This window comes from Thermobia domestica, chromosome 10 (assembly GCF_964235325.1).
Source record: "Thermobia domestica chromosome 10, izTheDome1.hap1.1, whole genome shotgun sequence".
NCBI lineage: Eukaryota > Metazoa > Arthropoda > Insecta > Zygentoma > Lepismatidae > Thermobia > Thermobia domestica.
The window spans coordinates 62657670-62681402 of record NC_137463.1 but is presented as its reverse complement, the minus strand read 5'-3'; the positions used below and the strand labels follow the sequence as shown (position 1 = coordinate 62681402).

The 23733-nt window shown below is 36.9% G+C and overlaps 1 protein-coding gene across 1 annotated transcript; it reads left to right on the top strand.

The window, feature by feature from the left end:
- Positions 1-11259: 11259 nt before the first annotated feature.
- Positions 11260-19863, top strand: LOC145661994 (uncharacterized). The gene is made up of 2 exons (XM_081727333.1): positions 11260-11363; positions 18662-19863. The coding sequence occupies exons 1-2, from the start codon at positions 11292-11294 to the stop codon at positions 19769-19771; spliced, it is 1182 nt and encodes a 393-aa protein (XP_081583459.1). The 5' UTR covers positions 11260-11291; the 3' UTR covers positions 19772-19863.
- The last annotated feature ends 3870 nt before the right edge of the window (positions 19864-23733 follow it).

Here is a 23733-nt window from a genome sequence, read left to right as displayed (position 1 = left end):
GAAGAAAAAACAATATTTTGTCGTATACATGTATAATTCCTGGAAAATATTTCCCAGTTTATAACACCACGAAGCCTCTAAATACTGCGCGGGAAGAGAAAGATTGCCGAACAAAACAAAACAAAACAAAACAAAAACAAAAAAAAAGAGTACGAGTGGTTTAAATGAAGTGATTGCTTTCATGAGCCACATACTGATTATACGAACTATAACTTCACTAGCTCCATAGACCATGTTCGATTGTTCAACTAAAAACATAACAATGTGGAATTTGTCGGGTGTAACCGAGGAAAAAAAAACACGTATATAAAATTAACCCTGCCCACTTCTCAGAAATTACTCAAAGTTTGCACATGGTTAGTGCATCGTTAGTACACGTTAGTGCACCGAATACTTAACGTTAGTGTTATCATAGTTAAGAGAGTTATTTGTGAAATACTTGGGCGGCGCTAACTTTAGATTTTTCAACTTTTTTGTAACTTTTACATGACTTATCCCGCCAAAATGGGACAAATGCCAAAGTTAGTTCATCGTTAGCACATCCTAAAATCACTAAGCACTAATGTAAGTGCTATCAAATTATGGGGTTAATAACGAAATACCCAAGCAGAGCCAAACGTAAATTTTCAAACTTGTTCCAGGAAAATATGACAAACGCAAAAGGTTAGTGCCTCCCCAAAAACTAAACACTAATGTTAGTGGTATCATAATTAAGGAGTTATTTGCGAAATACAAGGCTAACTTTAAAAATTTCAACTCTTAGTAACTTTTAGATTAATCATCCCACGAAGATGGGCCAGATGTCAAAAGTTAATCGTGAGTAATTTCCAAAACACTAAACACTAACGTTAGAGCTTTAGTTTAAAAATTAATTGTCATATAGTTTAAGGGTTATTTCCGAAATACCTGGGTGGGCTAACTTTAGACTTTTCAACCTTTACTAACTTTTACATTAATTATCTCAGGAGGATGGGACAAAAGCCATGCGTTAGTGCATCATTACTATTTTATAGAGAACAATTGCGTTAATGCTAGGGATGGATACGAGCGAGTTGGAGCGAGTTCTCATTGAAACTCGACTCGACTCGAAACAGACATCTTTGAGCTCGACTCGAAAAATTTCCTCCAACTCGACTCGAATTTGACTCGAGCTTCGAGTCGAGTCGAGCCAAAACGAACCAAATCGAGCCAAATGTTGTGTGTAGTTTTAAGTACTTTTTCCAAGTATGCTACATAGGCAATATCATTATTATCAATGATACTTACTACTACTACAACTTATTATTATTATTATTATTATTATTATTATTATTATTATTATTATTATTATTATTATTATTATTATTATTATTATTATTATTATAACACCGTGTATTAGAGGTTGCACGGGCTCAAGCCCGACCCGGCCCGCGGGCCAGATTCATGTCTACTAAGCATATATCACTTCGGGTCCGGGTCGTAAATTTTAAAATATAAACCATATTTATCGGGCCTTCTTGGGCCAAACTTTGTAAATATACTGTACAAGGATATTTATTGGACCGTTCTTTCTGGAGAACTTTTAAGCACAGCTTCAAAATTAAACTTCTAACTGCTGTAAATAGAAATGTAATTTTGCTTTCATTATTAAGTTTCTGTAATTTGGTCTCATTTGAATAACACGCGAGCTCGAGCCGGGCTCGGGATTAAATGCTCAAACATATTTCGGACTCGGGTCGGGCGTAACATTATAAATTCACGGACCGGCCACGGGCTAAAAATTCCGGCCCGTGCAGACAGGACCGGAACTAAGAAATTTTGCGCCCGGGGCAAAGACGTATATCTGTCTTAATTTCTCCCAATTTTGCATCGAAATGGCGCCCCCTACATACTCTCAACCAGCTGGGGGGGGGGCGCGGTGACTCAGTGGTAGGGCGTTCATCTCCGGTGCTTGGGGTCCCTGGTTCGATCCCAGCTCGCGCCGTGTGGACTTTGTGGTGGACAAACACCTTGTTCTTGGGTTTTCTCGGGATTCTCCCGTTTCCTCTCACTTTCTTCATTGCACCATTTCACTCATCTCTCATCATCACCGTCTCCTTTAGCCTAACCGGCATAGCCGTGGGACGTAAAACTTAAAGATTTCATTTCATTTCATTTCTTAACCAGCAGCGCCCCGGGGCAAATGCTCCGAATTGACTCCCCCTAGATCCGGCCCTGCGTGCAGACCTCTACCGTGCAGGAGTAAAAGTGGATCTGAAAAGGTAGGGGAAAGCTTCACATAAGGCCGTTCCCCGTAACTATCTTTCAGCATTGTATTTTTTTAGAAATTGGGGGACGTGACACATTTTCCGGAAGTGGAGGACGACGTCCCACCGCATTCCCCCGCACTTTTACCCCTGCTATCGTGTATAAACATGAAAGATAGGCGGTTTCTGTCTGAATACTAAGAACTAGTTGACTGCTGACCTCGGTAGTCATGAAGTTTAGGAAGCAAGGACATCATTCACGAGGTACTGGGTTTGAGTTCCGGAGGGGCAAGTATCGTTAAATTTAGAGCGCGCCCGCCAAACATGTTCAAAACTGCTCTTCCCGAGTTTAGGATTCTCAACGGCTCGAGCGGCTCGGCTCACAACTCATTCACTATTGGACCGAGCCAACAGCTCACCCAACCGAGCCGAAACAAGCCGAGATGATGGCACACCCCAAACGAGCCGATTGTTCACCTGAGCCGAGTCGGTGCCTCATCTCAACCGAGCTGGCTTGAGCTGTTCACTCAATTGAACCGAGCTGAGCCGTTTAAAATCACTACCCGAGTTGGGCTTCTGCTTCGGCTCAAAACTTCGAAAGTACAGGTCTCAGCTTTGGTGATAAGAACTACAGTACATACTTATATTGGTGCTCACGAGATTTGAGACTGTCTCGTTATAAAAATCCATTTTCGTCTTGTTAATCGAGATGAGACGAGGTCGAGCACTGTCCCATCTCATGAGCAACACTAAAAGTATTCCACATTATTGCTTACATTTCTCATAGCTTTCGCTTTCCAGTCTAATCAGACCATGATTTCAAAACGAGTTAAAACGAGCTATACGAGCGAGCCATTTATCAAACTCGACTCGACTCGATACTCGAGCTCAAAACAGTGACTCGGCTCGGATCTCGACTCGAGAAAATTACCTTTGACTCGACTCGAAACTCGACTCGAATTCGCTTTAAGCCGAGCCAACAGATCACCCAACCGAGCCGAAACAAACCGAGATGATGGCACACCCCAAACGAGCCGATAAATGCTAGTTAATGCTATCATAATATAGTTGTTAGTGAAATACCCAACCGGAGCCATAGATTTTTTTTTAAAAAAATTACGCTTTTTGTCCCATGAAGATGAGACAAACGGCAAAAGCTAGTGCATTAGTGTTTCGCAAAACACTAAACACCAACGTTAGTGCTATGATAGTTTAGCAGTAATTAGTGAAATATCTACATGGGCGAGGTTAGCTTTAGATATTACAACTTTCTGTAAGTTTTACATTAACTAGCTTGAACAGTAGATAACCCATAAGTGATGGACAATAAATGATTGAAAAATCAACTTCTAAAACCAGAATTAACCTCACATTTTCTGTAAAGGGTACACATTTCAAAAGAGAAGAAGACCAACATTTATTAACGAATTATGAATTTAAAAAAAAAAAAAAAGAACTTTAATTTATTTCAATGTACGTGCAGTGATAACGAAAGTTTTCCAGCTATGAAAACCAGATCTTACGTTCAAGTCTTCATCAGGCTTATCAACATTAATATTTACAATCGCTCGCATTAAGCTTTGGTGTTTCTCCCACTTCCCTCGGACAGTTAGTAAAATGACTGAAAAATGTAAACTTAGCTCAGCGGGAGTACTTTGGGCCCAAGTATTTATTGCTTCGTAAAGCACTAAAGATGCACTGATCTTAAGTGTCCATCTTCTCGCTACGTATTACTATTATTGCTGTATGGCGATCAATGGTAAAACCGGGAAAGATTTATTTGAATCACTTCCAGTTTGAGCAAATGGTTCTAATAACCAACTAGTTTCATAACTTTTGATCCTCTATATTTTGGACAACATTGATGATGCTCCATCAAGTAGTTCTTGAGTGTTTTTGTCTTCCGGATGGACACACACACGGACATCGTAAATATACAAAGGAGTTTTGGTAAACCAAACTCCTTATAACAAATAGTAATGCTATGTGTACACCACTTGAAGCAGTTTGCTTTGTATGGTGCGATGTTTTCTCAATACTGAAACCGGAAATGTTAGTATATTTCTACCACTTCCGCTTTTAATAGAGAAAGAATGTATTCTTGAGACGCTTAATCGATTATAAAGAAACATTTTTCTGTATCTGTTACCATTCCTGCTGTATGGAGATTAATACTGAAACCGGAAGTGGTTAATTTCTAGAGTACTAACTAAACATATTGAACCTGTTATTGAAAAATTGAATCAATCCTTACAAAAAAAAAAGTATATACTGGTTCCCGCTATACGTTACCATTTCTACTCTGTTGAGATAAGTATTGAAACTGGAAGTGGTTAATTTCTGCCACTTCCGGTTCGTTTGAAGATTAACGAAGGAGATTGAAGTTATTCTTGGGACGCTGAATCGACTGGAAAAACTCTATTCTTTCTATATTTTACCGTTTCTGCTCTATGTAGATCAATGTTTATTGAAACCGGAAGTTATAGTGAATATAAACCACTTTCGGTTTTAGTAAAGAGTTGCGGATGAAACTGAAATATGTTCTTGAGGAGACTAATCGATTGTAGAAAACTGCTTATCGCTGTCTATTACCATTATTGCTGTATGGCGATCAATGGTAAAACCGGAAAAGGTTTATTTGAACCACTTCCAGTTTGAGCAGATGGTTCTAACAAACCAAGTAGTTTCATAACTTTTGATCCTCTATAGCTTGGACAAAATTGATGATGATCAATCAAGTAGTTCTTGAGTTTTTTTGTCTCCCAGGTGGACACACACACAAGAACATGGTAAATATATAATGGAGTTTTGGTAAACCAAACTTCTTAACAATAGTAGAAAGACTGACTACGGTGACTTCATACAAGGAAAGATGTTAAGAATTTGGCGCCGGGAAATTTGCGCCCTACCCTAGAAAGAGGGGGAAATGCTCCCGCGATATACTTGTACCGGGAAGTTTGCGCCCTGCGAAAGATGAAAGAACCTGTTCGAGCTCACACATTGCCGGGAGGCGGATATTACAGAGTAAAGAATCCTCCCCCACGGACGTGCCACCTGTGAATTATTTTCATTGGCTGATTGTGATAGCTTGGGACTATATTAAGAGGACAATAAACCTCAATTGTAAGCCCAATGAACACAACGGATGAATGCAACGGTGTGTTTGAAGTGAGTACCTCCAGCAAGTAAACATATTCTATATAGGTCGATTTTCTTGATAATATTACTGAAATAATTTTACATTCACTTTACATTTACTTTTCTATATTTTGTGTCCTAAAAGGCCAAATGCCAAACATCCTTGTGTAGATTAAATTACACTCACATGGTTAGTTTAGTTAATTATATTAATATATATATATATATATATATATATATATATATATATATATATATATATATATATATATGTGTGTGTGTGTGTGTGTGTGTGTGTGTGTGTGTACAGTGGCGGATCCAGGATATGGTCAAGGGAGAGGCTAAACCAGCGTTTTCCAACCTTTTTCAACTTGCGGCACACTACGGGTGTTACCTGGATTCTCGCGGCACACTACGGGTGTTACCTGGATTCTCGCGGCACACTACGGGTGTTACCTGGATTCTCGCGGCACACTTATAGATATTATTATTTGTAAATATAAAACACAGTGGTATTTTTTTTTCTGTGATTATTGATCTCCTTCTCACAGAGAAAAGATCTCTATCACTGTGTTTTCCCCGTCGTAAATCATTATGCTTATTTTTCATTCTAATTTTAAAATAGAAAACAATTGCAATGAAATATTGGACTCAGGTTTTATAAAAATACGCTTTCTTTTTAAAAACTGTGTCCAACCTTTTACAAAGAAGGAAGATCACTAAATAACGAAGGAACAAACAAATCTCTTTTACTTTTAAGACACAAATGTAGGTAATTTGTCGGAAGGACTGAATGATGTTTTAAATTTTAAGTTACGAAATAGTCTGCAATAATAAGGAACCAATAAAGGTCATAACAATAATAACACATACTTTTTTCAACATTAGAAATGGACAGAACAGTAACCGGTATGAAACTTAAATTTGAAGATTCATGGTAATGTAAAATACAAATATACATTTTCCCCTACGTTTTGATTGCTATAAAATTCATAATTTTATTTCGATTCCTCGCGGCACACCAGCGGCCCATTCACGGCACACCGGTTGGGAAACGCTGGGCTAAACCATAGTTTGCCGTTTTACTCAGTGTAAAGCACGATTGAAGCCCATTTTATCGAATGTATATCTGAGCATCAAGGTGGGCTATAGCCCCTATAGCACACCTTGATAATGATATATATATATATATATATATATATATATATATATATATATCATATCATTAACTTACACTTTTATTGTATATATTGCAGTATAATGAAAAACTGTATTCGTATGGACTGCTCTTTAGTGAACTAAAATTGAAATTAATTATTAATTATTATTATTATTTTCGTTTAGTTCGGGAATTTATAATAGATGAAGTGACAACTTCTGAGATAACGAAAGGCAAGCCCTGTGCGGTGTATCATGTGAAGAAGCAGAGTACTGAGACAATAATTTGGCTGCGTGTTAGAGAGAAGAAAGACAAGTGCAGGAAACAGTTAGTAACAAAGGGAAAATAAGAAGTCAATGGAACATAAATGTCAACCAGACGTCGCTAAAACAGAAGTTCGAGTTCAACGGATGGCAGCAAAGAAGAGAGCCAGAGAAAGTGACGAGCCTCTATCGAAGATCTACCACGAAGAAATGAGTACACTGTTTAATCGTGGACTGGATTTTGTGACGGAAGTTCCCGATTACAACAGCTTCAAAAGAAACATGAATTATATGTGAGGCGACAAGAGCGAGGAGATCTTCGAGACCCAAATTCAAGATTGTAGTCCCGCGTGGCGTAGTCGCTAACGCTCTCGCCTTTGGTGCGAGCGATCCTGGGCTCGATTCTCGGTGGGGACACTCGGTCGAAAAAGTGTAACAGATTTTTCAGGCCAGCCATCTTGAGTGAGGTGTTTCCTGGGTTTTCTTCATTTACATCAGGCAAATGCTGGGATGGTACCTAACATAATGGTCCCAGGCCGTTTCCTTCCTTCCCTTTCATCGGGTAGTGTGCTCGCCGAGGGACATCATCCCTCATGTACGTGACGGGCTTAGTGGCCTCAGATGCCGACAGCCCAAAAATCTAATTCTTAATCACAATTCCGGATTCAAGATGAAAGATCGTGTTAACCAGAAAAACCTGAGGATAAACCATAACTCAAGCTTTCTTTTGCTGGATGAAGGACACGAACAGAGAATTCTTGTTTTCTCGAGTAGGAAAGGTCAGGAAATATTACATGAAAAAAAAAAAAAAAACTTCTTTTTTGATGGAACTTTCAAATTGTGCAGCAAGCAGTTAGCCCAACTGTATACGTTATACGCAGATGGTGGCAGTATGGAGAATGAAATAAATATCATATCATCTCCGTAGCTTTTGTCTTCCTGCTGGACAATAAAAGAGAACTTACGACTTCCTTTTCAATAAATTAAAGGAGTGTTTACAGGGTTGAACTGCTCAAAAGATCATGCTTGACTTTGAAGAGACGTGTATTTTTGCGTTTGTTTCCAACTTTCCGGATTGTACGATTAAGGGTTGCAAATTTCATTTGAGCCAATGCTTGTGGAGTAAAGTGCAAGAACTAGATTTGGCATCTATGTATATACAAAGAAAATGAAAATGAAGAGTTATCTGCATGTGTAAAACTTTAGTTATTGTTTCCCGGCAATACATTGAAGATGATTGGCTAGCAATGTCGAGTACTATGCCAATAGAAGATTAAGTTACAGCATTTATAGACTACTTTGTGAACGAATGGATACAAAATGTGAATGTGCTGATCGATGTTTAGAACTGCGAAGGTGAACGGCATCGAGCAAATAATGCCATTGAAGGGTGGAACAACAAGCTCAAGAGCAGGATTAACTTGCATCCGAATTTCTTTGTGCTTTCAAAATCACTGAAACAGGAAGCTGAACACAGTGCTTTGCATTATGATAGAATTTTTCTCGGTTTAGAGGGGGGGGGGGAAGAGAAAAAAGTATATGTAGGAGGACTAGACAACTGAGTTGAAAAAAAAAACAGCACAGATATAAAACAAGTTCGCTGAAAGATATTGTTCAATATCTGAGAAGTCTATCCTACATCCAAAGAATTGGAGTGAAAACGAGGAAGCAATATAAACACGCAGTAACAAGGATAAAAGGGAAATAATTTCTTGGTAAAGAATAACAAACGATGATAAAGGACAGAATTTCCTACATAATTTTATCAAGGCACAATAAAAATAAATGACAACGGGATTTACCTACATATGTGTTCAGTGGTTCAATGGTAATAAAGTCTGGTTGAATAAAGATCACTTATATATGGGGCATGAGGACTCAGGTTCGATCTTCGCTCCCACCAATTATACTTCATTATTTTTACATTTCGTATTGCAGGTAGTGCAGAGATTTATAATTTTGTTTACTGGTCAAACTACAATATTTATTCTTGTAATTGTAATAGTCTGTTCAAATGTATGAAATGTATTTAACATGTCAGGCTAATAAAACTCTAACCTGTACGTAAAAGTATTCCCTGAACTATTTTTCAGTGATGCTTCTAACACTGTTCACATTAAAGTGATGCGCTGTGTAGACGGCGCAGGCTCAGCTAATGCACTTTTTAGAAGTTGCCGTCCTCTGACTCTTTTAGAATGGGTACGCAGGCTTTGTGGTCTCAGTAGAAGATCAAGACCATTAATAAGATATTAACATACAGCAGTTTGTTACATTATTAGTTTGGGGTTTATATTAGAAATTGAAAGCTAAAAAAATACGATTATAAATTTCAATTTGAATGTTAATTTAATTTTTAAGGCTACTAGACAACTAAAACTCTAGGGTCGGGCACGAGTGAGTTCGAGCGAGTTTTCATTGAAACTCTAGTCGACTCGAAACATATATCTTTGAGCTCGACTCAAGAACTCGACTCGAAAAATTTCCTCCAAAACGACTCGAATTTCAGTCAATTTTCTAAACACTTTGGCTTTGATAAGCCAACAAACGTTAAGTGCCATTTCTATGCTACTTTCTCCTACATAAGAATAAAAATATCAACTCCTTGGTAATAAATATCGAAAAACGGTAAGTGATTTTGAGGCATTGTTTCTCATGTTAGTGCAACAATACAAACATAACGACATGTCTTCTTACTTTTGGTTTGTATAGAGTAGTGTTGCACATAAGTATGGAGAAAAAATACTTGTATTTTGGCGAATATAAGATATATTTAGATTTTCTCCTTTTTGCTTCCAGTTGAAACTCGTACAGTATACAGACTCGTATGAAACAGTTCGGACATCCCATGATTGATCTGATCTCACTAATGTCCTCGTTTAACTACTAGCCTGCTACGAGAGGAAACATTCGATAGCATGTTATCTTCCCCATACTGACCGACCTGTATGAGAAGTGCTTGCAATTCGACCATGTGATAGTTCGAGTGAATATTATATGTTGTCTTTATATAGAGACGACAAAGAAATATAAAGAATGAGAAAAAGAAGTTTACTGAGAAATATCTTGAACGAAGAAAGCTGAAGAGAAGGAAATAAACTTAACGGACACCATATCATAAGTGCATCTCAGTACACCGTCAAAAGTAAGCCAACTTGACTTTTAAATGCGGAATTACAAATTATGATTTTAGGTGTGGTGGTAGCACTGAATGTTACGAAGAGACCATTCATCGTGCACAGAATCTGGTTCTTATTATCGATGTTACTAAGAGACCCCTCTTCTGTTACAAATAGACCTCTTTCGTTACAAAGAGACCTGTCGACCCCAGAATAGATTTCCTGACAGGTCTCTGTGTAACGTTTTCGTTACAGTTAGACCGGTTGGAGATATCTATCTATCTATCTATCTATCTATCTATCTATCTATCTATATATATAATATATATTATTGTTTGTCCTGTTCTCAAGGTACACAGGCCCGTAGCCAGCCCAAAAATGATGTAGGAGGCGGTAAAAATTAGGGGGGCCCCAATCAAACCATATTATAATTCATTCACAAGCCTACCGTGAAAATTTGAAGGGGTCAGTAAAAATTAGGGATGCGCACGAGATGAGTCGAGACAGGATTTTTCTGACAAAATTCGAGTCGAGACACGGCTCTTCCAATAGAGAAATATACATTTTTCGAGTCGAGACATCACTTTTACGGCACATTTTCGAGTCGAGACAGCCACAATTCTTGTCTTGTGCGCATCACTAGTAAAAATTTATGGAAGCCGGTCCCTAGTTTCCTGTAGATACGGGCCTGATGAGATACATACTCCTAACAATGATACCTATATCAGTTGTAAAACTATCCACATCATTACATTGATCTAACTTTAAAATAACCCAGCAGTATTTAAATCAGGTGCATGGACACATATAGAGTTGATGTAAGGTACTAGTGAGTATGCATTTGTTTGCCATGCCCTTCAGTTCTGGATAAAGCTTTATAGATAAGGGTTACACCGTTCGACATTGAGCTTAGTTTAATGATTTTTTCTTTATCATGTTGAATACTATCCACGTGCAAGAAATATGGCAGATAAAACAATACAACTACATATGTGCGAACGTAAACTGCGCATTTGTAACGAAGCATCTGTTTATCAATCAAAGATACAATCAAAACAAGAAAGTACGTTGTACGAATGTCATAACAGATTGAATTCAAAGAAATGTCTTTCTTTCAATTAGTGTCAGTAAATAAATGAGAGTAAATTATGTTTGCGAAACCTAGTGCAATGCAAACAGAATTTCCGATCATGAAGGTTGACACATTTCAAACAGGATGACATCGCACATGGTACAAAGCTTGAAATTTTGACACACGTGTAAGTTTATATGAATTTATGTTTTTCTCTCTCATTGTCAGTTTGATGGGAAATAACAATGAACTCCTAATTTTGATATAAATAGGATTCTTTTGTGAGAGAATACAGACTCCTGAATTGTATTTACTTCAATGAAGAAAGCCTACAACAGTTTAGCTACAATGCCAAGGAGTTTCTTCATTTTAACGCTCTGCTTTGCAGTGGTATGTACTTGGAGAATTATTACTTCTTCTTTCACCTAAATATTATGTTAGACTCTAACCCAGTAACCCTAACGTACATAGGTAGACCCACTAAACTAGTTTAGCGAGGGATATAAAGGGTGATACAATAATACACAGATAAATTGAAGGAGGGGATAGTAGACATGAAATTAAGTAGAAAATATCGGATGAACATGGAATTAAAAGTGGCAGCGTTTTACCGTCAGAGGCGTTCAAAAACCAACGAACGCGCTGATACTTCGTAAAGGCGAAAAGATACAGTATCCCTTTCGAAACAAAAGATTGCGCAGAGTGTTTGTACCGAACCTAGGAGAGCGGCGGCTGCGATACGGAAATCTCTACAGATAAATGGATAGTTGTCATACGTACACATACAAATGTACTTCATTGTGGAGATTCCAGTTGCATGTGCAACTACTTTCCTATCTTCATTACATCATTGACGTTTCTCAAATGCAACTTTCTGTGTAATCTTTTAACACGACTCGATGTCTTTCCATGTTTATGAAATATTTGACATTATATCAGCATCTTTGTCGGTTTTGCAACGTCTCAAACGGTAAAACGGTACTGCTTTCAACCCATGTTCAACATAAATTTCTTACTTACTTGTCTGTCTATTATAAATCCTTCACTTTGCCGGTGTGAAAAAATACAAAATTAGAAATTATAAAAGCTGTGTCGGTTCCTTGATGCAGGCACGTAACCAAGGGTAGGTCCGGTGGTCCGGACCCCCCTCTTTCGAGGCCAGAAATGAAAAAAATAAAAAAAAAGCTGAAACAAAATGGAATGAGAAAAAGAAGGATCAGCGTTTAAAATAATAGTAACAAAAACACTACAGGAAGCTTTTGGTTACTCTCTCTTATGAGAAGATTTGTATTACTTGGAATACATGGTGGCGAGGTGAGCGATATATCCTGGAAGAGTCAGGGAATTTGAAATTTCTGGAAAAGTTACGGAATTCTCAGAAGTTTTGCTACCAGTCAGGGAGGTTTCAAGCTTCCAAAAGCATAGTGCCGTTGTGTAACAGTGTGGACATGTTTTATCATAATTTTTCGTCATCGCATCCTTGCAGTATCAAACAAACTATTTCAAAACCAATTTTCTATTGCTCCTTTAACGTGTCATTTGGAACAGACAGTAGCTGACGGAATAATAAAAGCAAAAATTTAAGTGGAAAGAAAGTTCTGTTAACATTTGATTCAACAGAGGAAGGAACGCACATATTGTAAAATATTTTACAAGACATTATTGAGTATGTACTTTTTATAGTAGTGAATATGTACTTTTTTATAATAGTTGACATCATAATGAAAGAAAATTGTTATATTTGAATGAACAGAGAAAGGACGTAAATATTGTAAAATCTTTTTCAATTTTTTTTATTCTTTTATTACTCGAGATTTCTTCATACTTTGTTATTAAAATACTTATCAACATATCCTCATTTTATTGTCCTAACAAACCAATATATGTTGATAGTAAAGTAGTTTAGATTGATCGAACTCCTGGGCCTTCAGAATTTCATGTCACGTCTCCCCTCCGTTATGAAATCCTGTCTAAACGAACCAATATATATTCCAGTAAAATAGTTTAGAATAATCGAGCGGCTGATGTGATGACCACAGTATTTCATGTCACGGACTCCCCTCCCCCTCTTCACGAAATCCTGGCTACGTACTTGCTTGAGGGTAATTGGAATATAATCGTTGATGCTTTGTAAAAAAAAAAAAAAAAAAAAAAAGACATTTGGAGGGTTTTTCTCTTAGATCATGTGATATAGTTTTGAATTTTTGACGAAGTAAGTTCTCTTTAGATCAGTTACTGCATAGAGCTGAATGGAAGGGATAATTGGGAATTTGGATCATATACATAACTGGTTTGGAATATAGTTAACGGATATTATCCATATCAGTTTAATTAAAGGGCGTATCATAAGTGGTGAGGAGGTAGAAAAATGTATGCCAAAAATAGATTGTAAAATGTTATCGTTACATTTCCATTTAAATGTATATCATACGGTGAGAAGGGGTATAAATACTCGTACTTTATTAAAACGTGCCCTCCCCGTGGTATTATATATAAAATAGCTAGTATATAACAAATTAACATTAGTCCTATTATTTCAGTTAGTATTTCATAATCTACTTTCATTTTATAAAGCTTGCACTCACTATATTTATATTTATATATATATATATCTATCGTAGCCGACAACAGTTGTCAATCCATTTCTGGGTTGGGGGTTACCTACTTTTCGTCACAATATTGGCTATTTTTAACGTTAATATGTTATGTTTTCTATTTAAATAGTAGATATCAATTATCATAAGACTGTTCTTGACTCTCAGTTAGGTGTCCAGGGTTCGAATCCGGTGGCTAATCCTCCCATCGACTCAGGTTTCTGTATAACTTTTGGGTGAATTTGAAGCATATATATTTAATTGCCATATATATCAAACAAAGATCCAAGCAAATATATCCAGATTCTTAGGCCAAAGCAAACTTTGAGGGGAGGGGGGGATTCGGCCTTCTTAGAATAGCCGAATAGCCTATAGATCTTCTAAACTGAAGATTTTGCAGCTTTTTTCAGTTCCTCCACGCGTTGTAAAAATAAGTTGTAGTCAACTTTTTTTCTTCTCTTTTCCTTGCAGTTGTTAATTGTTGCGGTAACCATAGCAACTTGACTTTCACGCCTTCTTTCCATATGGTCTGTTATCTTTTTTCGTTTATCACATCCTGTTTCTTTGCATGGGGTAATCCCAACCATATTTTGACAAGAAAAAAAAATAGGTTGCGCTAGTATCTGTATTCATATTAGGATCGGGTGTCCCTAAAAGTTATAGATCAATGTATATTTGTTCCCTACCAACTGCCAGACAGTATATATGTTAGTAATGTAGACAAGATGGCTAATTCGGCTCAAGCTCCTCCATCGCTTTGGTGCACTAATATGAAAAGGAAAAAAAAAAAAACTTAATTCTGCTTACATTTAGTATGTTCCATTTGTGATATTGACATTAAGTCGTTATCTTTCATAATTTGTCACAAAGAAACAAGTATGTTCTACATTCATGTTAAAAAAAAAAAAAAAAAAAAACTTCCTTCCCAGAAACTATATATTTAATCTTTCTTACGATTTCATCAAACTAGTTATATGTTTTGTTTTTCTTAAACTCATTTCTGTGAAATATGGGTCAAAATCTGCCTCCACTGCTACTCGAAAGGCCGCTCGCACTGTTCCACAGCACACGCCTCCCTCTTCGTGGCTTATCGGGGACGCTGGTGTCTCTAAACCCAAAGATCTGGGATTACCTCTGGCACTTCGCACATTCGTAGGCCTTACCTATATTCGACATTGATGTTTCGTACCGTTGCTCTGGCTAAATGTCTCTGGGGAAATTCATGTAGGAAGACATGCTGTACGTAGTCCTCCATACTGCCATTATCAAACACAAACCAAAATTCTAAAATGTGTAGTAGACCTTCCTGGTTATACACGCTGCTACACAATGAGATGTTCTGTATAACACAGCTATCATTATCGCACAGCAATACTATTTCACTATTTGTTCGTCAGATGGAGCTATTGTTGCGGTGGTTGATAAAAATATTACTTTTGGGAAGAGATGATACTTGAAAAGCAATTTTCTGGTTAAACTAGAAATCGAACCACTAGGTTTAAGTAAAAGACAATTACCCCACTGGTAATCAGATCCTGAGGTGCGCGCATACGTCACTGAGCCGCAATAGGATACTTACATAAATACACCTTAGGTATACATGTACAGAAGGTCGATCCGCGTATATGTGTCCAATTTTGTAATAGCACTAACCTTATGAAAATCCATGGGACCACCATCGGTTGGCCTCAATGTGATGGCCATGTGTACTGGCAATAGCCCTGCACCGTAACTTCCACTGTAGAAGACTACGACGAAGTACAGGAAGTGGAATCTTCTCCCATTCCTCTCGGCAGGCTTTCCACAGGCCCCCGAGAGTAGTGACACGACGAGAAGAAAGTGCCCTTTTCAGTGACCAAACCCACAGAAATCCATGGGACTGGCATCTGGTGATTTCACTGGTATATCATGAAATGGAATAGCACGAATACCGGTGTCTGTCTCCATCTGCTTCAGAAAGCTCTGGGTAGAACGAGATGTATGTGAGGAGGCCTTTTCCATATGCACAGACACTTGCTTTATGGCATGCCCATACAAACGAGGTAGATCTTCTGTATAAATTGGGGTCAGTATATGTTGCTGAAAGAATGCAGAGTTGATTTTACAGTTTTTAGGGACCTGATGAATTGTTAACTTGCCCTGATAAGAGTAACCGGCGACAACTATAAATCCTTTCGAGAAAGTTGCTTTGCAATGACGGATGAATGCAGGACGGCTTTTTGCATCTCGCGAAGTGTAAGTTATCTAGCGAATTTTGCCACAATCTGATAGATACACCCATGCTTCATCTAGTGTGGCCACAAACTTCCACTTTTCCCCAGATAGATGGCGTTCATAGAGGCGCCTGCTGTTGGTCTTTCTCTCACGGCGATGGGCCGCACTTAGGTAATGTCCATGACTTTTAAAGACCCTCCGGGAGTTTAATTTCCCACTCAGGGCGCGGTTAACAGTTGACTGTAGTATGTGGAGTCGAGCTGCCATCACACGTTGCGGAGGGGGATTTTCTTGTATGGCCATTCGCCGCAACTTCTGAGCTACTTGTAGATTCACTGTGGTACACGTTCGCTTCCTCGACCCTTTAGTGGGTGAATGCTTACCTGGTATGTCTTCTTTTTTATACTGCTTGATTATGTTCTTGATAGTCGTCGAACCCAATGCACAACCATTTTCTTTGCACTGCTTTTGAATTTTAGAAACCGAATATTTGGCGTGGAAAAGTCCAATTACGTAGCCCTTCCAAAAACGGTTCACCTTTGGAGCCGTGATGCACACGATACGCAGTTTTGCAGACGATAGAGTGGACCTCCAGGTATAGCAGACGCGTTTAACCACTTGGTTCGGTCGCTTCTGTGGTACGGGTGTAAAATTGGACACATATAAGCGGATCGACCTTCTGTATATGTGATAAATCGAATAATTACAACTTTTACTAAAAAGGACGTGATCTTTTAATTACCTGAATGGAATATAATTCAATAAGCAAAATCAACTTAGAGAATGAATGGAAACGAAAGTACCAGTCAATCCCACCACTCTTAAAAATAAAGTTAATACGAAGTACTGCCTACACCAGTATGCACATCCAATAATAGATATAAAATTATCATGAAACCTGCACAGTTCTGGTTATAGACTGTTCACTCTTCTCTTTCAATGATGTACTAAATCTCCTGATATCGCACATCGTTGGGAATAAAGAAGTCGTAGTCTGTTGCATGACATATTTTGGGAGGGTATGAGGAGGAGCAGGAAGGATGAAAACCCTTTTTGTATATATGCAATTCAAGTACGTCGAATTTCTAAAAATAAATTATTTGACAATCCCCGCTTTTATAAGTGTTTACTCAAAGTGAAGGTTACGCGGATGGGTGGGTTGGAGTTTAGCGTTTCTATCAGCAGCAAGGCTACATGAGACATGGAACTCTATCTTAACATGGCACTTAATTTATATGAGCTACTACTGTAATGAAATCTGTGCCGGCTACTCTAATCTTGCAGCAGCGAAGGAGCTCCAAAGAAAGGTTTGCAATATTATACAAAAAATGTTACTAGTTGATAAATTTCAAGGAGTCAGTATACAGTGGTCATTTGGTACAGACATTCCCCCACACGATCCAATACAATCTCCATTTTCCTGTAGTATCATACCGAAGAAATGTAGTAACCATAAATTACACACACGAGCTGTCTTTTTGTGAAAAAAAGTGAAGAAACATAAAAGTGCTTCAGTCTTTTAAGTTATGTGTGCTTATCTACTGTTTGGATGCTCAAGTAACGTTACAAAACACACGCAAACTTCTAGCATTTGTCTCCTTAATGTATGGGTATTTGCTATTTATTAACATGTCTTTTATCATACGTAACTACTATCATGAAAGCTTAATCATCCAGCAAGCGAGCTCAAAGCTTGTGGCAATGATACGCAAACTAGATATGATTAAAAATGAAGTCTAATTAATCATCAGTTTAATGTTTCTGGATTATGATCTGTAGCTAAAAGGATGGATCATTATCGTTCTTGAGAACTTATCCAATCTTTATTTTAATACATTGTTTTAGGCGGGAAACTATTTTTGTTCTCTTTAAACTGAATAGAATGTTAAAGATATGGCTTTCCTGGTTTTTATTGGTCTTTGTCAAATCTAGTTTATTATCCATTTCTCTTACAAAATGAATTTTGATTATATATAAACAAGCAGAAATGCTTTGTTGCAAGATGCTAATAGGGTAATGAAAAAAATTAAACCCCTTCCTTAGGATACATACTTATTTCAATGAAAGTGTAATAACTCAAATCTGTAACATTACATGTTTCCTAAGACTATTCTCATCTCCATGCCAATGAGGGATGAATTTGGTCTTAAACGGCATACAATGGGGTCCTTATTCATCTCATTGATGTTACAATCTATGATTTGGACACTAATGTCGATAGTGTACGATTATATTTAATATCATAACATCCTTCCTTCAGTTCCAATCATGAAAATTGTCAACATAATATCATAAGATCCTTGGGAGGTCTAGGGTTGATAATCATGAAAAAATGAGAACATCCAGAGATTTTTGTTGGTAGAGGTCCAAAGTCTGGGGAATCCATAGCTATGTCTATGTAATTTGAACCTGTCCTGTCCTGCAAATAAAAGTATAAGTAACTGTATATTCTCAGAAACAAATAGAAATAAATTGTTTACATAAGGTAATAAATATTATAGATGAAGTGCAAGCTCCAATCTTTGTGGTACATCTCTGATTTCCTCCGAAACAAGTATAGTTTTATTAGGAAAATAGTGCTGAGTTACGTTTCGGGCAGAATCCGGAACTAGTGGACTCCTTGCGTAGGTGCGCTTCTGATATCAAGTATCGTTTTAATTTGTTTAGTAATTATTGTTTGATGCGATCACACATAATTTCATATTCACTTTTTGTGTATTATATAATAGTTAGAACAAAATTGAACCTATATCATGTATGCAATTATGTACTAATATTCTACTCATGCGGTATTGAGTTAGTGGTAAATAAAATTAAACTGCAAATAGTGAAGTTTTCTGTATTCTACAATTTAATATGATTTTATTATCTACTTTGCAGTTCGGCAGTATAACAGCCAGGCATGTGCGCCAGCTTAATATAAACAACATTACTGATCAAATATCTTCGGCTGGGCAGCAAGCGCAGTCGGCAATCTCTGGACTAATACCACAGAATGGTACACAAGGCATTCCAGGATTGAGTCAACTGGGACAGAACTTACCAAACATAACAGGAATTGCACAACAACTGATGCCAAATTTGCAGAATCTTGGAACTGTTGGACAACAATTGGGACAAAACCTTTTAAATGCCAGTATTCAATCTCTGCAATCATTACCTGATATACCTATGGCCTACATTCGACCCATTTCACCATACGTCCAAGCCTTGCTTAATATTCCTAATATTCTTGGTGGCCGAAGACCAAGCAGGCAGTTGTTCCCATCATTATCAGGTTCATCTCTTCCAGGCTTGCAAAATATCCCAGGGATATCTGATATTTCATCGGCCATTAACAATGCTGCACAAACTATACCAAATATTCCTGCAGCAGTACAGAACACAAGCCAAAATATCGCCCAAAACATTGGCAGTGCGCTGAATACAAGCCAAATTGGACAGAATTTACCTGGTATTCCTGATATTAGCAATGTATTGAACAACAGTCAAATTCCCAGTATTTCTGATATCGCCAATCAGATTGGTCAAGGTATTCCTAATATTAACAACATTCTTAATAATAGTCAAATCCCAAGCATCTCTGATATAGCCAATCAATTCAATTTAAGTCAGATAGGGCAAGGAATTCCTGGTTTAGGACAAGGAATTCCTGGTTTGGACGGTATTTTTAATATCAGCCAAATCGGCCAAGGCATCCCTGGTTTGGAAAGTATTTTTAATATCAGCCAGATCGGTCAAGGGATTCCTGGACTTGATTTGAGTAATGGTCTTCAACTTCCAGGATTGCCAGGCATACCAAATATTGCTGGTGCTATCCAAAATTTCGCGCAAATTGGACAACAGCTTATTGATAATGGAGTCAATGCCTCGATGCAATCTATTTCATCTCTTCCTAATATACCTCTCTCTTACTTCAAACCAATTCAACCATATATCGAAGGTGCTCAACGAATTCCCAATATTTTGAACAACGCATTTGGTGGTTGAGCTTTTATATAGCTAGGTGCAACATGTATTCGTAACTATGACAAAACTGTATTCCATAAACCAACTTAACCAGTGATGTTTTTAATAAATAAAGAAGCTTGTTTTGACAGTAGTGTTTTATTTATAATCAAGCGAAACATTTGTATGTTACAGTATGTTATTATTACTCAAGAAAGGTGCATTATTTTGTTATTTTTAATGATATAACTGAAAAATGAATAGAATATCAGCTAAGCAATATGTTGTCATCAGGAAAGTCAGGAATTGGTTTCATGAAGAGTACTCTTGTGAAATGTGCAAATTCAATATGAGGATAAATTATATGAAAGTTTGTAAAATCATCCCTAAAATAATACTAATATTTTGTAGGTATGGTTACACAATTCGACACTGAGCACAGTTAACATTTTTTTTCATGATGAATACTATCCACGTGCAAGACATATGACAGATTAATCAATAGAACTACACATGTGATAACGTGAACTGTGAAGTTATAACGAAGCTGCTGCTAAATCAAGATAAAAAAATAAATCTAGAATTACACGGTACTAAATTTAAAATAGGTTGAATTCAACGAAATATACTTCTTTTCATTACCATCAATAAATGAACAAAAGGAAATGATGTTTTCAGAGCTTACTATTAGTGTAATGCAAACAAAATTTCCTGAAAACTGACCCATTTCAGATTGACATCGCACTTAGTAGAATGCTACAAATTTGACACACATGTAATAAAATGAAATGAAATATTTCAGTTTTACACCCCACGGTTATGTTGGCTAGGCTGAAGGAAACACATGTAATTCTATGTGAATTTGTCTTTTTCTTTCTTAATATCTGTTTTGTGGAAAATGACGACGAACTTCAAATTTTGATATAAATAGAATTATTTTCTGAAAGAATACACAGTACAAAATTGTATGTGGTTGTATTAAGAAAGCTTGTCACACTTGAGGTACGATGCCAAGGACTTTTTTAATTTCAGCCCTGTGCTTTATAGTGGTACACTCGAAGAAATAGATATTTTCCATCTCAAAATACATTTGGCAACATTGGAGTGCCCAATAATAAGAGCTTCAGAAGACTCTGCAAGATAAGTGAAAAGTATAGTTAATGTATTTGTCTTCAGCTAGGTTATATACAATGAGCTATGTGTGTGTGTGTCTTTTTTTTTTGTATCCCTTCTTGTCTATTCTTGGCTGTGTTCGCGACATATTTTCTTCGTGTTTTACATTCTATTTGGCATATCACGTTATCATATAATAAGCTTCTTCAAACGGTTATAAAGTGTGGTAACATGAGAAAATATATTTCATTATCGAATAATAGGAAGTAATAAAGCTACTCTTTTCTGGTATGATTTAAGAGGTGAATGTTTTCGAGTTTCACTTCTTAATGCAAGCGTTGTTGGAAACTTTGATTTGCTTTTCCATAAATTTGCTGTCTTTCTTATTCGCATAAGGCGAATAATGATATTAACTAAAGTTAGGTTATTGGCCATTAGTCAATGAACCTGAATATATGTTGTTTTCCTTTTTACTATGCCCATTAAAAAAACATGCATATATAGAGAAAATAAATCTTTAGCAGGTCCCACAGTATTTGCTAGAGAGTTATTATTCCTCGGTCGTAAATAAATGACTACGGTTAACGCTTTATAAGTGGAAGACTCATCATAGACTCGAGGCAAGAGATCATGTTCGGATCTTACTACAAACTTTAGATCTATGTCTCATATAGCCACTGAGATGTATCTACTTTATAGACTAAATAAGTAAATGCTATACATCTGGATCTGGTAGCTTGAAAGCTTTTGAACTTACAATTTAATTTAAAAAAAATATTTCTACATATAGCATATATATTTCATGGCAGAAAGAGGGGAAAATAAAAATAAAACACAAAAACGTCTGCAATGCAAACAAAGAAGTATTTTCAGTAGAATAAAGCTGATCTCATATATAAACAATCGTCTATGTGCGTTCACTATGGATAATTGTAATAGCATTAAGTTCAGATACCGTGAAATTATTCAATTCTTCCAAAATCTGCTACTTACGCTCCTTACGTTTTAGTTATCAATCAACAGGAATAATATTCGAAGTTTTAGAACACTGAGTTGTGTTGTTAGATCCTCTCTTTATCTGTTGTTAGGCACGGCGGCTCAGTGGTAGAGCATTTACCTCTAATGCGTAGGGTCTCCGGATCAATCGCCGGTCAAGTAAATTTATAGACAATATCGTTTCCTTGGGATATTTCCGTTCCTTTCACATTGTCATTCCACCAATTATACCATCATCATTTACTTACCTTAATCATCTCTCTCCTTTAGCCTAAAGGGGATAGACTAATAGTGGAATATTAGAGTGAAAGATTTCATTTATTTTCCTCTTAGACATACACTTCCATATATACAGACGTGTTCAAATTATTAGACTCACGCCCGAAAAATGCAAAATTGATGTAGGAGTCCTAATTTCATAATTCTAGAACATTTAATTTAATGGTTAAACCACCAATCTAGGATCCCTAATTTGTTTACTGTACACTTGAAGTGGTGATATCACCGTTGAGCAGCAGATGGTATTAGTGAGGGGGACAAATTCTGAAAGTGGTGTTTCAGTTGTAAATAGCTTTGTGGTTCCTATCAACAAGTTACAGTCTGAAGTGTTGTGGTTGCTGTTGTAAGATGTTAACGACATTCAAAGCGTTCAACAGTTCGAATGGGCCAGTTTAAATTGATCGTGACGTGTTTCGTATAGCAATCTTTTATTCTGTGTATTCCTATAATTGCAGCATAATGAGAAAAACAAAATACCTTTCTTCGTGTAAAATGGAAGTTAACAAAATACTTGTGATGGAAATAAGATATACACGATAATACATTGCTGGTAGAGTTCGGATAGAACAAAATTCTATGAGTAGAATCTCTGTTGAAATACATAAGAGCCAAAATAGGGTTGGGAAGTGTGGGGGGAAACCAAAGCCATTGCTGAGAGGTATCAGAAATCTAAAAAGATTGGCTCTGAGAAAGAGAAGAGAAGAGAAGTAGACTTAAGCATTAAAGTGACTGAGTATGGCGTAGACATTTGACCTGAAAGTGATCGAAGGATTCTTTGTGACGAGGAAATAAAAGCACACGATCAAAAAAAAAAAAAAAAAAAAAAAAAAAAAAAAAAACAGTAGAGTGTACTCCAATCATGGCAAAGAGGCACCTCGAATGGGCACGAGGCCTAGAATATTGGACTGCTGACGATTGGAGAATAGTGTGTTTCAGTGATGAATCATGTGTCTTTGTGTCTGATGAATGTTCACAATATATGTGACGTTGACCAGGGAGGAATTCAAGTTGAAATGTCTTTAAGAAACCGTGAAGCATCCTACTTCAGTCATGATCTGGGGTGTGATCTCTGTCTTCGGGTCTGGATGACTGTATATAGTAGAAAGGACAATAAATCACGACCAATACCTACAAGTTCTTCAAGAAGAACTGTCTCCTAGACTGCACCCTGCTTTGATGTCGTACATTTCATCCTTATGCATGATGGAGTCTCATGCCACCGGGTCAAAGCTGTGACAAAATTCTTCGAGAACAACGAAATTAGTGTTCTTTCGTGGCCAGGTACTACTTCTGATATGAAACCGATTGAAAACTTTTGGAGCTTCATGAAAGAAAAGCTAGAGAAGAAGCACATTAGAACCAAACTTCAATTGATCAAGATCAACAATTTGTGGTATCACGATGCTGAATTGAAGACAAAATGTGCTAAACACGTACATAGGATGCCACAAAGGATAATAAATAAATAAATAAATAAATAAATAAATAAATAAATAAATAAAGAATAAGGAATTTTCTTGTAAATATTCCATTTCATTTTTTGTTTCCAATTTGTATATACACACTTTATAGTAATTATATTTTAATGTTACGTACGCATTTGTTTTATTGATATT

Coding starts and splice junctions, on each gene's coding strand:
- LOC145661994 (XM_081727333.1), top strand. CDS start 11,292: ATGAAGAAAGCCTACAACAGTTTAGCTACAATGCCAAGGAGTTTCTTC. Junction 11,364..18,661: donor TAACGCTCTGCTTTGCAGTG/GTATGTACTTGG, acceptor TCTACTTTGCAG/TTCGGCAGTATAACAGCCAG.